A 15592-nucleotide genomic window follows, 5' to 3' on the forward strand; every position below is an offset into this window, starting at 1 on the left:
TATGTTGCTACTACGCATTAACTACCTCCTTGCCTTAACAAGTAATATTTCTTCTTGGCTCAACTACAAATAATCTTTGGGGGATTTTAGCTCCTAAGCTGTGAGGAGGCTGAGCTCCTGATGGGCAGAGCCTCACAGGAGTGTTTGCAGAGCTGCTGCAGTGACAGGAGACCTTGCTGGAGACCTCACTGGGTGCTGGCTCTCCGGTGCTGTGGGTCTGTACCTCTGTGCTGAGCTGCTGCCATGGGGGTCCCTGCTGGCCCTGCCCCTCTGCAGAGTGAAGTACAGAACTATTTCTGCAGCAAACCTGCTGGGGCTTTTTTCCTGCTCCCCTCTCTGAGGTGCCCGGTGTCCAAGGGCTGTGAGCACCTGCCCCAGCCTGGGAGTGCAGGTGTGACCACCCCACAGCCAGGGAGCCTCGGGCTTGTTACAATCCTCTGCCAACATTTCTTATTTTTCCTGGTCTCTTTTTTTAAATAAACATGTCATTTTACAATCTGTGAGCTGCTTCTTGCGTTTCACACGTTTTCATCTCCTAAATTAGGTTTACTTAGCAGTTTTGCAGCCAGTTGATGATTTTCATGCCCTACTGTACCATAAAAGCCAAGTTGTGAATGAGTTTGTTTGGGGCTCTGTCATTTTAAAGGAGGAGGAACTGAATTACCTCTCAACACAAGTTGTTTGAGTTTGGAGTTTTTTTATTTTTATCTTTTAAGCTTCCCCTTGTGATAGAGATGATCAAATGGCTTGTGTATGAATGAGAGATGGCAGGAGAAAACCCCCAATATGGGAAACCAAAACTGCTGGATTACACCTAGACCTTCAAAGCAGTTTTTAGCGCTTGTTTTACCTAATTAAAATGCACAACAACTTGGATGTGTGCCCTGCCTCTCAGTGTGCTGCACCATTAAGTTATTCCTGGAGATCCACACTAATGCACAGCTCCCTTCTGCCAGGCTCCCCAAATTCAGTGGGGTGGGATGAGCTGAGCACAGGCAGAGCCTCCCTGTGCCAAGGTCCTGCTCAAACCCTGCCACACACAGGCAGCAGTGCTGGGAGGCAGGGAATGGGAAGTGCTTTAATACCTCTGGCTGCTGACATGAAATGAAGAGTTGCAGAATGGGAGGAGAGACCCTGAGGGGCAGAGGTAAGATGATTTTAGAAATAATCTCCATTATTATTTTTGTCTGTAAAAAGCATGAATTTTTTTGTTTCAGACATTGCACACAAACTCCTCTTGTGCAGTATAGAGAAGACCCTTCTACAAGTTACTGTTTAAGCAGCTCAGTGACATCCCAGGGCATCACAGACTTGTTAAAATCAGAGGGAAATTTATAACTCGTTTATAAATTATGGTACTATTGCGAGAACGCATTTTGCATATAAATTCTCCCCAGATGCTTTTAACAGCAGCCAGTAACTTATTTAGTCAATAAAGTGATGTTTTCTGCACATTGGATTTTTTTAACAAAACTGTAATGTCTATTGAAATACAGAAGAATCACTTTATGTTGCTTTTGCTGAACATTTTCTGATGCTGGCAATTTGATTTTCCCTTTGTTTTCCTCTAGTGGTATGTTAATGGCATCCTTTTATTTCGTGATGGAGTAATGGAGTGTAAGTCCTTTATTTTAGCAACAAGTCTATGCTGTTTTGTTCCATCCTTTGCCCATCACTTTAAGTGTGAATACACATCCTCATCAATACCAGTCCAAACAATTTTCATGAGAACACTTTAAAAATCAAGCTCAGTTAATTCATACTAATTTGTTCCTTGCTGGCAAAAACTTCGTTTTAAGCGTTGTTTTCCCTGTTGTTTCAAAGGGGTGAATGTTGGAGGTGCTGACCCTGACAGATGTGGCAGATGTGGCTCAGGGTTGGTGCTGCTGCAGTGGAGTTTGGGCTGCCCCAGGCAGGGCTGTGGAGCAGAGCAGGTGCTCAGCAGCTCTTTGCTAAGTCAATGTTTCACTCGCACAGAACCCCCCACAATGAAGCATGGAATTCAAGATATGATTTTCAAGGCACCCTAATTGGATTAGAGGGATTGAGTTAAAGATATGTTGGCTATGAAATGTTTAGAGGATTAATGCCCGATGATTTTTTTTTTCCCTTCTTAAAACATCTTTACTAATCCCTCTTGATCAGAAGCAGCTCCTGGAAAGCATTCTAGCCAGGAAGGAGAGCCCAGCCCTACCTCACCCATCTCCAGGAGGAGACACATAGGCTTTTATATGCACTGCACAGACTAAAATTCTCCATTTTAGTTAGATCCAGAGTACTCAGTGTCACTGGTGCTTGTTTTTTCTGAAAATGAGAATATTCATGCCCTTAACATTTTCCATGTTAATGAACAGTTTGGAGGTGTAATGGTGGCCTGTGCAAGAATTAACATCCACTTGTTTCTCCTGTGTTTTAACCTGTCTGTATATGCTAAAATCTAGCTCAAGCAGTGCAGTGTCATTTATTATTCAGATATTATTGTAGCTGAGCATACTGTACAATTACATTTTTGAAGTCTGCTGAAGGAACCACTGTTAATTGCTTACAGTAGAATCTATTTGTTGGTAGAAATGTCACAATATAATTATGTTGTGTTCCTTTGTCTGACAAGCAATATACTCAGAGAAGATTGTTCCTTTTTTTCTTCTCTGTTAAGTACAATTATTCACATTCCACAATGATCCTTTACGTAGTACATATGGTAGGAAGGAGTACACAGGAGCTTTCTGGAAGCACAAAAGCTGATCAATTATAAAATAATTCATATGTTACTATTCATAGGGATAAATGAGAAGTATTTTGGGTCATTTGACAAAACCATTGCTTGCCAGTGTCCTTTGACATAAAGGATATTTGACAATAGTTATGTGTCAAGAAATAGTTTTGCTGAAAACTCTGAGTGGAGAAACTGCATTTGTCCCTGGGGGAAGCTTCTTTTTTAGGTGCACTGTTTTACTTTAAATGCTTCAATCCCCACTCTTTCCTAGCTAATCTACCAGTGTGTACAAACTCAAGGCATATATGTATTTATTGTACCTACACATATGTAAATCTGATGTCTGACACATCTTTTATTGCCACAGTGTGAGATTCTGAGCAGTGCTTAGTCCAGCCCTGCAGTCTTTGAAATCTGTAAAGTTTAACTCAAAGGGATGCAGCAGATCCTGACAGCTTTGGAGTGAATCTGCACAGACCTGTGCTATTTATCTTTTCTCTCTCTTTTGACTGTATTGTGAAATTGCTATTAATTTCACTCACGCTGCAAGTGCCAGCTGAAACATGAGGCTAAACTTTCCCATTTTGCACCATGTTGGCACAGGGAACACGTATGAGAGTTGATTTTTGCCTTTACTAGTGCAGCCTTCATTCTCAGTACCTAAGTTGACCTTTTCAAACTAGCTGTGTAAAACACATGTGAAAGTCTTTACTTTTTTGGTCTCATTCCAACACTACGTTCATAATTATCTTGAACAGAGAATAAAGGCAGACTCTGTCCTTCCAATTCTACATACAAGAAATAGGAGACAGATGTAATGGAATCTCAAAGGGAGGATTAACTTCGAGTTAACAGACCAGATACTCATATGGTGTAAATTAACTTAGTCCTGGCCTTACACCAGCTGATTGTAATGATTAACTGTTAATTTCTTAAGATTATTTGAGGGAAGAGATACTTTACATAGGACTTGAAAGATGACAGCACAGTAAAACAAAAAGGGAAAACATTGATCAGGCAGGTAACAAACATGCTTTTATCTACCTATTCATTTCTTGGTAGTCTCAGCAGTATATGGTATCTCCTGGGAGGTTATGTGGAGTAGAGGTGTGTGTAATTGCTTGTGTTTTCACTCCTTATTGATTGTTCTTGCTGTGAGCATGAGAGGAGGAGATGGTGTAAAGGTTACAGCGTGCCAGTCTCCAAACACCCTGGAACAGACACTCCAATCAGCAAAGGCTGCTTCAAATGCTCATTTGAAGTCTAAGCCTTGATATACTTCTATTGCTGTTGCTATTTTGCTTACTATTTGTTATGCTGATACTGTTACTTTGTTTGATGTCAGCCTTGGTGGCTCCCTAGTAACTGATTGGCTTTCAAGTTTCTGTTCCTTGAAGGATTAAACTTCCTGATGATTTGAGGCAGAAAAGTCTGAACTGAAATAAGGGCATTTTCTACATTTTCTTCATGTCCTGCACAAGAAATCCAAAGGCTTTTCAGGAGGGAAGGGAGTGAAGCTCTTCAGAGAAGAGCTGACTCCAAAGCCTGTTGTTGGATTTAGCGTGGTTTAGGTGGTGAGGCTGTCCCTGGTGTCCCTGCTGGGATGTAACCCAACAGCAGCAAAAGGAGTGGCAGCCTCTGGAGTGTGATTCAGGCCACCTAAATCAGTAGTTGATTGTTCAGAAAATGCAAATAGTGAATGAGGTTTTATAAATGTTTCAGTCTGGGTGTGTGTCATCAGTTTTCTTGGGAGTGGTGGGATGACTTCTCTTGTATGACAAATTCCTGTTCTCATCAGTTTGGGGCTGTTGACAGGAGCATCCTTAGCAACATTCAGTGGTGGATAAGATAACTAAACAAATGCTTCATTTCAATCCTTTCACTTCTTGCCTTCTATAACCTGTTCCCCCCAAGGAGCTGAATGAGGTGTCTCCTCCTGCAGTGAGCTTTCTGTGGGAGGAGGGTGGCTCCACACAGTGAGGAAACTCTCACACCTATGTGTTAGCCATAAAAGACAGGACTGCTGCTTTTCCTTTTATCCTGGGTGTATTGCCATGGAACTGGTGCACTCAGGAGCTGCTCCTGGTTGCAGTGATGAGCTGGTTGGGCTCCACAAATTTTGACTCTGAGCTCAGAATGGGTTTGTCCCGAGAGCCGAGCTGGAAAATCTTTTTTATTTGAGTTTCTTCTTAGGGCTGTGTGACACAGGCACTTGTAAATACTGTCTTCCTCTTTTTTTTTTTTTTTTTTTTTTTTTTTTGGGGGGGGGGGGGGCTTTCCAAGGGTGACATTTCCTCTCAAATGTTAAGTCATAGAGTCAAAGAATGCTTTGGGTTGGAAGGAACCTTAAAGATCATCCTGCTGTGTGCAGGGATGCCTTCCACTAGACCAGGGTGCTCAAAGCCTTGTCCAACCTGGCCTTGAATGCTTCCAGGGTTGGGGCATCCACAACCTCCCTGGGCAAACTTGTTCCAGTGTCTCACCACCCTCACAGTAAAGAATTTCTTCCTAATATCTAACCCAAATTTCCCTTCTTTCGGTTTGTACCCATTACTCCTTGTCACTAAGTTCCTGATGAAGGGTTTCTCTCCTCCTGTGAGGTCTCCACAGAACCTTCTCTTCTGCAGGCTGACCAGCCCCAGCTCTCAGCCTGTCCCCACAGGGAAGGTGTTCCAGTCCTCTGAACAACTCCTTGGCCTCCTGCACTTGCTCCAGCAGCTCCCTGTCCTTATGCTGGGGCATCAGAACTGGTTTCAGCCCTCCCAAGGGCAGAGCAGAGGGGCAGAATCCCCTCCCTCCCCTGCTGGCCGCGCTGCTCTGGACGCAGCCCAGGGGCTGGTTGGGTTTTGGGCTGTGAAGCCAACCCAAGGTGTGAGGAATGGATGGTCTTTGCAAGGAGTATTTGTGTCTGTTCTTGGCCCTGCTTTATGTTTCATCTCTGAAGTCCAGTAATGTCACTGAATGTACTAAAAATAGCCTGATGCTCGTTTAAAAGGCATTTTGTATTCACGGTAATAGCGCTGATCACGATGTGCTAATTGGCTGTTAATTGATATGATAAATACTATTATTATGAGATTCATTCTAATTCATCATTAATTAATTTACTGTTGCTTTTGAGTGTTATTTATTCATGGCAGTCGGTAGGAATAGGGAGAAAATGCTTGACTAACACACTCCAGCAAAACTACAAATAATTGAAATTTCTCTCCCAGGAATGCTACCATTTTCATAATTAGAATAGTCAGAAAAGCAAGCTTGTTAGAGAGATGATTGGCCTGCCTAGATCAGTATTGTAGTAAATTAAGTTTAGTGTGTATTGCAAGTGCAGTATAGTGGAATCTGATAATTAGTTGGTCATTTGCAAATCATAAAAACTGTTTCAGTAATGACTCGATACTGACTGCAAGATAGGACAGATTTTTTGTTTGAAATATGGTAGGCTGCTTCAAACCAAGTGCTGTCTGCTTTTGCTACAAATTTAGTGAACATGAGTGTGCTGCTGCTGCACACACACGTACATGGGCCCTGGAGGTTGATTTTGAACAGCTTTGTGTTATCCCAACTGCTTTTGCAGGTTTTGTGGTACAAAAAATTGCTGTCCTTGTTCTCAAGGTTTTTATATTTCGTCATTTACAATGAATTCTGCAAATCATGTGGAAAAGACATATTCACCAAATTTGCTGGAGCAGGGTGTCTTTCTGAATTTTTGTAATGGATGATGTCTGCCCCAGTGGGTTCTTGAGTGACTCTTGGAAGTGCTGCATGCAGCACAAATGCTACATAGCTGTACATTACAAGGAGGATGAAAAAACTGGGATGGAAATGTTTTATTTTAAATTCCAAAACAGCGGGTTTTGGGGTTTTTTTTCCTTCCAAAAAATAAAATGGAAAAATAAAATAGAAAAAAATCATCTTCTTATGATCCAGCTGTAAATATGAAAGTTTTATTTGTGTCCTCTGTCTTTCTACCTTTCTTCTTTCATGCCATTTACTTTCATGCCACTTTCTGTTCATGAACAGCAGAGCTGAACCTACACGTGTAATTGCAGTGAGTTTCCCTTTTTATGTAAATTCTGCAGGGATGCAGAGCTGCTTATCAGCTCAAAAACTCACTGTAGAGAAACTTCCAGTGATCTCATGAAGGGAATTTCCATCTGTAAAGATGGACTCTTCTCCTCTGACTGCCCTAAGTTTGTGCTGTCACCCTCTGAAATGATTAAAGAAGACTCAAAATGCCCACATCAGCAGCTCCTTTGTTCCAAGCCAGGGCTTCTTCTCAGCATGGAAAGAACATTACTGAAATCTGTCTCTTTAATGTTAAATGCAGTAGCCAGAGTGCTTCTAAATTATGTCTCACTGCTTCCCTCCTGCCTTGCATTGATTTTTTGCTTATGGGTTACTTTATCATATGAAGTTACAGAGGATCATAAATTTTTCCTGTAATTTTTGATAAAGTCTGAGACTGAATAGTTGTAGGACAGGGTTGTTGAGATAAAACATTACTGCAAAAAAAATGGAATATCCACTCTTAAATAGCAGCGTGATTTCTGAAATTTTTTTCCAAAGTGCTCAATGCTAACTCAGATAAAAAGTACAGGTAACAACAGTTTCAAGGAAATCTACAGAACATAACTAGCAATATTTCATTCTGTAAATCATGACCATCCCTCTCTGATCCCCATACCTGGGGACAGTTGTGAAGATCATCTCAACTGATTTCACATCCCCTACTTTGCTAAGCAAGGTAAACTCACCAGGAAAAGCCACACCTATGATCAGTCATGATAATTTTCTTTTTCAAGAGCTTGATTTGCTTTGCTGGAGCCCCTCACTGCCCTGGGTAGGGGATGTGCTGGGCTCAGTGGACACACAAGGTGCTGATTCCACTTTATGGGAAATATCTTATTTACCAGAGGAGTCTTCTGCACAGTAAACAGACCAGAGACCAGTCGGCATTTTACATATACATAATTGTAATAATGAAATATAAATATATATTATATATGTAATCAGTGCTCACCTGAAATCTTTTCTTTCACTGACGATCTCCACAAGGACCCCCATGGAAACAAGTGAATCATTTCTTAGACTGGAAGTGAAAATTGGCATCCCACAGTTGGGACTAATGCTGCTAAAGGAATTTTTCTAGGTTCCAGCACCGGAAAAAAGATCTTTTTATCTAAGTACAATTAACAGACACTGTGGTTCAGAAGTTACCTGTCCTGTGCAGGGTATCCTCACTGGAGGATACTGCTAGACAGACCACCCCCTCTTGAGGCTGATGGCAAGAGATGCTCTTGCTGTGATGGAGCACTGGGGCTTAGCTCCAGCTGGAGTTCTGCCTCAGCCCAGGGCATTGTTGCTGTTATCAAACCCTCAGACAAAGACTCCTCATCAGGTCCTGATGGCTCACTGGCAAATTGCTCAGTGACATTTTTTGTGGTTTTTATATAACCCTCCAACTACTTCTGTTACTGGGTCTGATACAAAATTTTTGTGTCCTAAATGAAAACATTGTATTTATTTATTTATTTTTGGTCTTGCCACCATTTGAACAAGGCAAACCTGTTTCTGCTCTAATCAAAATGGAAAATGTTTTCAGATGAAAGGCAAGGCTGGAAATTTTCAACCTGCTGTGTTGTTGAGTTGTGAGCAATTGCAAAGGAGTTCACAGTGGAAATCTGAGTTCAGCAGCTAGCACTCAGCTGGCTGTTGCAGAAATGGTCCCACTGAAGGGAAGGGGGCTGCTCCTGGGAGTTTAAGTAGGGACTGCAGAGTTCTGCCTCTTTGGAGTGATTATGGCTCATACTCCTGCTGTAATGACAGGGCTTCTGATTGCATTTATGGATGTAATAGCAGTAAATACTCTGCTGAACTACACAGCAATAGCTCTACTAATGTCCTGTATCCATTGATTCCTGGATCAAGGCACAGTGTACACACCCAGCTGTGCTCACATGAAGTCAGCAGCATCCAGGTGTCTCTGTGCAGAGGAGATCAGTTGGACAGCCAGACAATACCAAACTGAGAGCAGAAGGTGATGGATTGATTTACAAAACATAAAATGACTCACAAAATAGACTGAAGGATTGCTTTGTGCTGCTGGGGAAGTGTGATCCCATTAATTAGCAGTAGAGGTAAGAGATCAGCAGGCTGGCTCTGAGTTGTATTGGGGGATGATTGACCATAATGTGGCATCACAACAAATGTGAAAATGATTGCACTCTCTTCATTATTCTGGAATTTAGTAATACTGCAACAGTTGAAGATTAAGCTCTTAATTATGAGTATTGATTTCTCTGGGCATAGAAAATACAAGTTTAAATTGCACTACAGCTGAGATTCTCTTGTTGTCTTCAGAAAGAGGTACAGGTTTTCGTGCTAACACATTGATGTCAGGCCTTGAGCAGGAAGGAGAAGGGCAGCTTTCACTTTTCTCAGTAAGTTTGTGAAAGACATTTGGTGACAGAGCAAAGTGCTGTGGTTTGTTTCCAGTGGAGCACAATAAAAGCTCTTTGATGCAAGGGCTGGAAGATGTTTGTTATGAGCTGGGGGTGCACTTCCCCTTCTGCTGAGGTTCCAGTTTCTCTGCAGCAAGGCAATGTGGGAAGCTGCTTTTCTGTCCTCTGTTCCCATTGTGTAATGAAACAGCAAACTCTGAGGAAGCTTAGGATGAGTCCTGCTTCAAGGCAGGGCTGTTTCACCTGTGCCAAACGGCCATAAAGAGGATTTCATTCACTCTCCCCACTGACTCATATGTGCAAAGCAATTTTGAGGGTAGAGCTGTGCCCCCAAAATGGAACTGTAACAATCATATTCTTCATGGGTTTTGCTTTACTTTGTATTAACATCATGGGGGTTTTATTACAGTTTATAAAGCACTGATGGGTTTTGTTTTACTTTGTATTGACATTGCAGGCTTTTTATTGGGGTTTTTAAAGCACTGATCTGTGTAAATTATCCCAGAAAAAGGGAATTCCCTGAACATGTAGGAAACTTCATTCAACAGGCAATACCCACACCCAGAGAAGCTCTCTGAGTGAGATGGAGTGCAGCTCCAGTCCCACTGAGACTGCCACAAGTGACCTGTGCAAGAGGAGATAGGAATTCTCTTGTGTGGGCTTTTCATTTTTCTTGGAAAGGCTGATGATGGAATGTGGAGAGGTGACAGGAGTCATGGAGGCTGGGGACAGGGAGTGCTGCAGAGGGAAGAAGCTGTCCATGAATCCTCTGTTCTTGCCTGGTGAGAGGAAGGTGATCTTGCAGCTGCTTTTTGCAGGACTGAAGTGACTGAGGGTGGGAATCAGCATCTGGATTGAGCTTTGGTGCATGGGCAGTGCTGTACTGAAGTAGCTGTCAAATCCAAGTGCCTCCTTAAAATCCTTTTAGATTTTTATCCCAAGTGAATGGTAGGATGTTAAGTGAAGACATCTGATGCATTTTCTGTGCATGCTGTCCCAACAGCCTGAAGAGGACGTGCTCCTACCTGAGGCAGCTCATTAATATGCTCATTAAAATGCCATGATGTGCTAGGCTTTGGTCTGTACGAGTTTTATACAAGTGAAGTGGCTGGAGCTACTCAGGGCTTGACATTGCTCATACAGATCTGAAATCCTACTGCAATTTTCAGTAAGCAGATCCTCATCTGAATGTTTCCTGCTAATTTCATCTTTGCAAACCAGGCTGGTTCTTTATCAGTGAAGTCATCTGCAAAATAGAGGGTGCTAAGCAGCCACGAGCTAAAACCAGGGGAGTTAGAGTATAGAGCAAAGCAGCAGATAGTCTGACAGATGGAGAAAGTGTAACTCTCTTCCTTTGTGAAACTCCAGGCAGCCACGAATAGGATTATATTTAAAAAGCCATAGTAGTATGCAGGTGGTAAATGCAAGTGTAAAAATCCTAAACCTGAAGGAGAAGGAAGGAACTAGCACATGAAAAATAAAAAAAAAAAAGGGTTAGAGAAGGAAAACAGAGGAGAACAAAATAAGTCACTGCAGGAATTTATTAGAGAAAACAGATGCAGTGAGGTGGCATTTCAGGTGAAAATTTGAGAGGATTTTGTTCTCAGTAATTGCTAGATAAATGATAGTGTAGGTATTGACAGCAAGTTAGATTAAAATAAAAGACTCACAATATGACGATTTTAAATTCACCTCACCTCCTGCATATCATTGCAGAAAGCCACTGATTTTGGAAGAGAGGTATCCAAAAATGTAATGAAAACCACTAAAAATATTTGAGTTCATTGATGGGACATCATCAGCTTGAAATGAAAGCAGTTTAAAAGAAAAATGGCTTGTTTTTGCAATTGCAATTGCCCTTGATTCCCCTGTCAGTTCTCTTTGCAAGCACATTTTCTTTCTCTCACAGTCCCTTTTTGTCCCTGTCACGCTGCAGAAACCCTCAGCACAGGCATGGCAAAGCTCAGCAGCTGCACAGGAGAAGCAGTAGAACTGGGCATAGCTAATGGCCATAATAAACAAACTGACAATTATAGAATAAATTAAATTAAAGCTTTCTTCCTAATGTTTTAACATTCATCTGAATCCTAGTAAACCACTGGTGGAGAGTTTATTAAAGAAATACCATTTTAAGTTGTTTGTGTCCTGTGTAAAGTTAAGAATGACTTACGGGGCTAGAAATTTCCTGATGTCTGCTCTGAATACAGCAGGGGCAATAAAGCTGCAGTAATTTATGAGCAGCACTGCTGCAGAGAGATGTTCCTTGAGGGGCTGTGGACAGGGAGGGTGTGCAGGGAGCCCCTGGGGCTCGGCAGGCTCTTGGGTGTTGTGGATCTGTGCATGGCCCTGGACAGGGACACAGCCAAGAGCCACATTCTGGGCACAAGGGACACCTCTGACAGGGGCAGCTTTTCTGGGGCTCCACGGTGGAAAAAACAGACTCTGACTCAGAGAAATGTGCTAGGGAAGCACTGCTGAGGAGAAACTTGAAGGGGGAGTTGTGGGAGATGCTGAAACCATTCCCTTCTGGGATGTGCTGCTCCCATGGCAGCAGGATCTCTCTCGTGGCTGTCTGAAGGGAGTGTTCCAGTTACTCAAGGGCATTCAGTACAATTAAAGGGATCAAGTTGTTTGATCACATAAACAGTGCTCTGCAAACATTCAGTTGGTCTGTTTTTCCAAGTTTATAGTACTGCCTTGAATAAGGAGGAGGTGCAGAAGAAGGATTAGGTGAAGGTCTTTATTCTTTGTCCAGCCTTTATTTTGTAATTATTATATTTGGAAAATAAGAAAGCTTTTGGTATTGTTTACTTCTGTCAACATATGTTTCCAGTTTCAAAAACCTGGGGAAAAGTGTCTTTCTCTCACTCTTTCTCCACACTTGGCAAATATCTTCTTTCAATCAAATCAAACAGACATGAACATGTTCTTTTAATAACTGTAGGAGATGTTTTGGAAGGTGCAGTGGGCTTTGTAGACTGCACTCAGGCTGTCTGAAAACTGAGCCCAGGAACAGCCTCAGATTTGTCCTACAACCCAGAGCAAGTGTCTCCACTGCCTGCAGAAGGAGTCTGGAGGTGGTGGGGATGTGGAGGTAGCAGGAGAAAGGGGCATCACAAAAGGCACTAAGTGCAGAAAACTGGTGACAGCTCAGATCTTAGGAATTTGAAAACTGTACCTCTGGTGGGGGGACATCATCAAGTAGCTTTTAAGACAATGCTATTCCTTTCTTTTAAAAAAGAATAAAGTAAAAATTTGCAAGAGGAAAATTTGGGCAGGAGGAAGTTTTTTTTGCTTGGAGATACTTTTCTTCTTTGTCTGCTAATATTCAAAATATCAGGTTATTTCTAAATAATTTTTTGTTGGGAAAGGTCCTTACAAAGTCAGAGCACTGAAGAATGATGTTGTTTCATGGAAGAACAATGTCAGGTTTTGGATAAAATGATGTTTTTCTTACATTGTGTTCTGGTTTTTGAATTGCAGAGTGGGTACACAAACCAAAACCAAAACACTTTAAATTTCTTACTAGAAATGTCCCTCCAGCTCTTCTGTTTATCAGCCATCCTGTCTGAACCTCACACTGTTATGTTTGCTTTAGAAAAGGAAGACCAGAAATTACTCTGTTAAAATAAAAATGAACAGGAATTTTAAATAGTATTGGAAGAGCCCCACTTCTCCATGAAGTGAGGTTTTGCAGGTTGCATTTGTATGTTCCAGGGCACATCTGCTGTTACAAATAAATGCTAGCAGTCAATAATCCTCAGCAGCTGTCCAGCAGCAGAGTTCCACCAGCTCCTCAGCAGAGCTGTGCTGGTCATGGGAACGAGCAGCTTTGGCTAAACAGGGGGTTTCCTTTGGGGGAAGTTTGCCCTGTCATTGTTTGAATACTTTGGACACTAGTTACAAACCTGGAGGTGATTGCTTTGAAGGTCCAAATGTCAGTGCTCAGCTCAGAAAGATCTGGGTGCTTGTCTGTGCAGTGCAGCCTCATTCAGGATGAGGCCCATGGGCATGGGCTGCTGCCCAAGGAGTGATGGCCCTGTGTGGGGACAAAGGAGAGGGGTACAAACTGGATGGGACACAGGCTGGCCCCCCTTGTGAGCCCTCACCCTGCCCTACAAAGGGCCTTTGAAGACAGAGCCGAGGTGGGATGTGAACTGCTCTCTGCACCCCTGCCCTGTGGATACACTCAGAGATGTCCTGTGTTTTGTTTTTGAACAGGAAAAGCCAACAACAATGTACAGTGGGATGAGGACTCCGTAGAGTACATGCCAGCCAACCCAGTCAGGATCGCATTTGTCTTGGTTGTTCATGGCAGAGCTTCCCGGCAGCTCCAGCGCATGTTTAAGGCTATTTACCATAAAGACCATTTTTATTACATTCATGTTGACAAGGTAATATATCACTGGTTATAAATTGCCTGTCTCACCATCTGTCAGTCTACCCATCCTTGTCATCCTCTTCATCTTCCCTTTACCTCTGCTGCATAAAGTGCATGTCACTTTTTGTCTCTCCATCTGTTACATGTTTGGAGCCTCTTTTTTTTTTTCCCCCATAAATTTTCTTTCTTGTTATCTTCTTTATGTAACAGCCTTCATTTCTCCTTCTATGTTGATGAGTATCTCTCTTGTCTGTCTGTTGTACATTTAGTTAGCAATAATTGATAACTTGATGCAGAGGTGGATGGAGAGCTGACCTGAGGTGCCTGGGGCAAGGGATACACTGTAAAAGGGAGGTGGTAGCAGTCACCTCCTTTGCAAAAGCCCTTTGGGATCTATGATGACAAATGGTGAATAAAGCTAATCACACTGGTTAGTGATTTATGTAGTTGTAATAAAAGTTATTAACCAGGGTTCTCTGTACATTTAGCAAAAGAAGGTTGTGTGCCATAGTAAGTGAGGGAAAAGCAATGGCAGCACTCAGTGAGTCAAGAAGTAGGGTAAGCCTTTAGTGAATACAGGAAGAGACAATTCTGGACAGAGTAACTTGAATGTATCACTCTTTTCTCCTCTGAAGCGATCCAATTACTTGCACCGGCAAGTGCTGCAGTTTGCCAGCCAGTACCCAAATGTGAGAGTCACCTCCTGGAGAATGGCCACCATCTGGGGAGGAGCAAGCCTCCTGACCACCTACCTGCAGACCATGAAGGACCTCATGGAGATGAGTGACTGGCCATGGGATTTCTTCATTAACCTCAGTGCTGCTGACTACCCAATCAGGTACAGTGAGTATTTTAAGAATGCACGTTTTGTTCCTAAAGGAAGTGAGTTTGGAGATATTCAATGTCATATCTGTGCTGTGCTGCAAGGAGCAGAGGAGCAGTTTCTTTTGTTTTACAGCAGAAAGCCCCTGATGGTGAGCTGGTGTCTGACAGCCACACGTTAGCCAAGGATTCAATCACCTGCCTGTACCCTGTGTGTTTTCCATTTGCCTGGGGGAGACTTTCACTGAGAGGCTGCTCCAGTTAGTCATTATTTCCAGCAAAAGGGGCACCTGCAAGAGAGGATGAGGAAAGTAGCCAGAAGTGCTGGAGCTCAGCAAAGGAAACCCAGGCATGGAGAGATTCGTCCCTGCCAGGGCTCTGATTAGCAGTGTGATTTGATGTCTCAGCAAGTGTTGAAGGTATGAATATAGATTCAGGTACTCCTCTTCCTTTTTTGAGTACTTTTCTGTGGAGGATAATGGTTGTAGAAGTGACAGACAAGTTGCTAGGAGTCAATTATATCTTCAGCACCAACCATTGCCTGAATATCTTTACTCAGATGGCATCAGGTTAAAAATTTCACACACCATCACATGATAAGGCTCGTGATATTAAGTGAAATTATATTCTTTCTGGATTTACATCACCCTGCCCTCAGAGCTGCATTCAGTAAGTTTGCTACATTGTGCAAAAGTAGATAGTCTGTAAAAAAAACTAACCCAAACAAAAAACCCCCAAAACAAAACAACAACAAAAAAACCAAACAAAAACAACAACAACAACAAAAAAACAAAAACAAAAAAAACCCACAAAAAAACCCCCACACAACCATAAAAACTCAACAACAGCAACACCAAAAAGCCACCCAAAAAATCCCCAAGTATTCTGAAACTGTTTCTAGGTTTAGATTATAAGAGTTATTAAGGAGAAGGAAACAGAAATTCTTCTTGTGGCTTCTGTTTCCCTCTGTGCTGAAATGAATCAATGAAAGGGGAAGTGACTTTCTTGGGCAATTTCCATGAGTGGTGATACAACATGGTTTTAATAGTCCTGGAAGGGGAATATGCTTCCACAGGTCAGGTTTCTCCAAGATCTCTCCTGAAGTTTGAATCCCTTCCTGAAGGTGCTCCTTGGACAGAAATCAGCACTGAAGTGATCACAAAACCCCTGAGCCTGTGCCTTGGGAAGGATTTTGTGAGGACTGACAAA

The 15592-nt window shown here is 42.3% G+C and overlaps 1 protein-coding gene across 4 annotated transcripts in view; it reads left to right on the forward strand.

Annotated features, from left to right (window-relative positions):
- The window catches only part of XYLT1 (xylosyltransferase 1), a 170224-nt gene that overhangs the window by 100177 nt on the left and 54455 nt on the right, over positions 1-15592 (forward strand). For all 4 annotated transcript variants that reach the window (XM_063414180.1, XM_063414179.1, XM_063414183.1 and 1 more), the window contains 2 exons: positions 13402-13574; positions 14197-14399. In XM_063414180.1, the coding sequence (XP_063270250.1) occupies positions 13402-13574; positions 14197-14399 (376 nt within the window). The remainder of the gene's footprint in view (positions 1-13401; positions 13575-14196; positions 14400-15592) is intronic.

The sequence above is a fragment of the Prinia subflava genome, chromosome 17 (genome assembly GCF_021018805.1).
Source record: "Prinia subflava isolate CZ2003 ecotype Zambia chromosome 17, Cam_Psub_1.2, whole genome shotgun sequence".
Taxonomy (NCBI): Eukaryota; Metazoa; Chordata; class Aves; order Passeriformes; family Cisticolidae; genus Prinia; species Prinia subflava.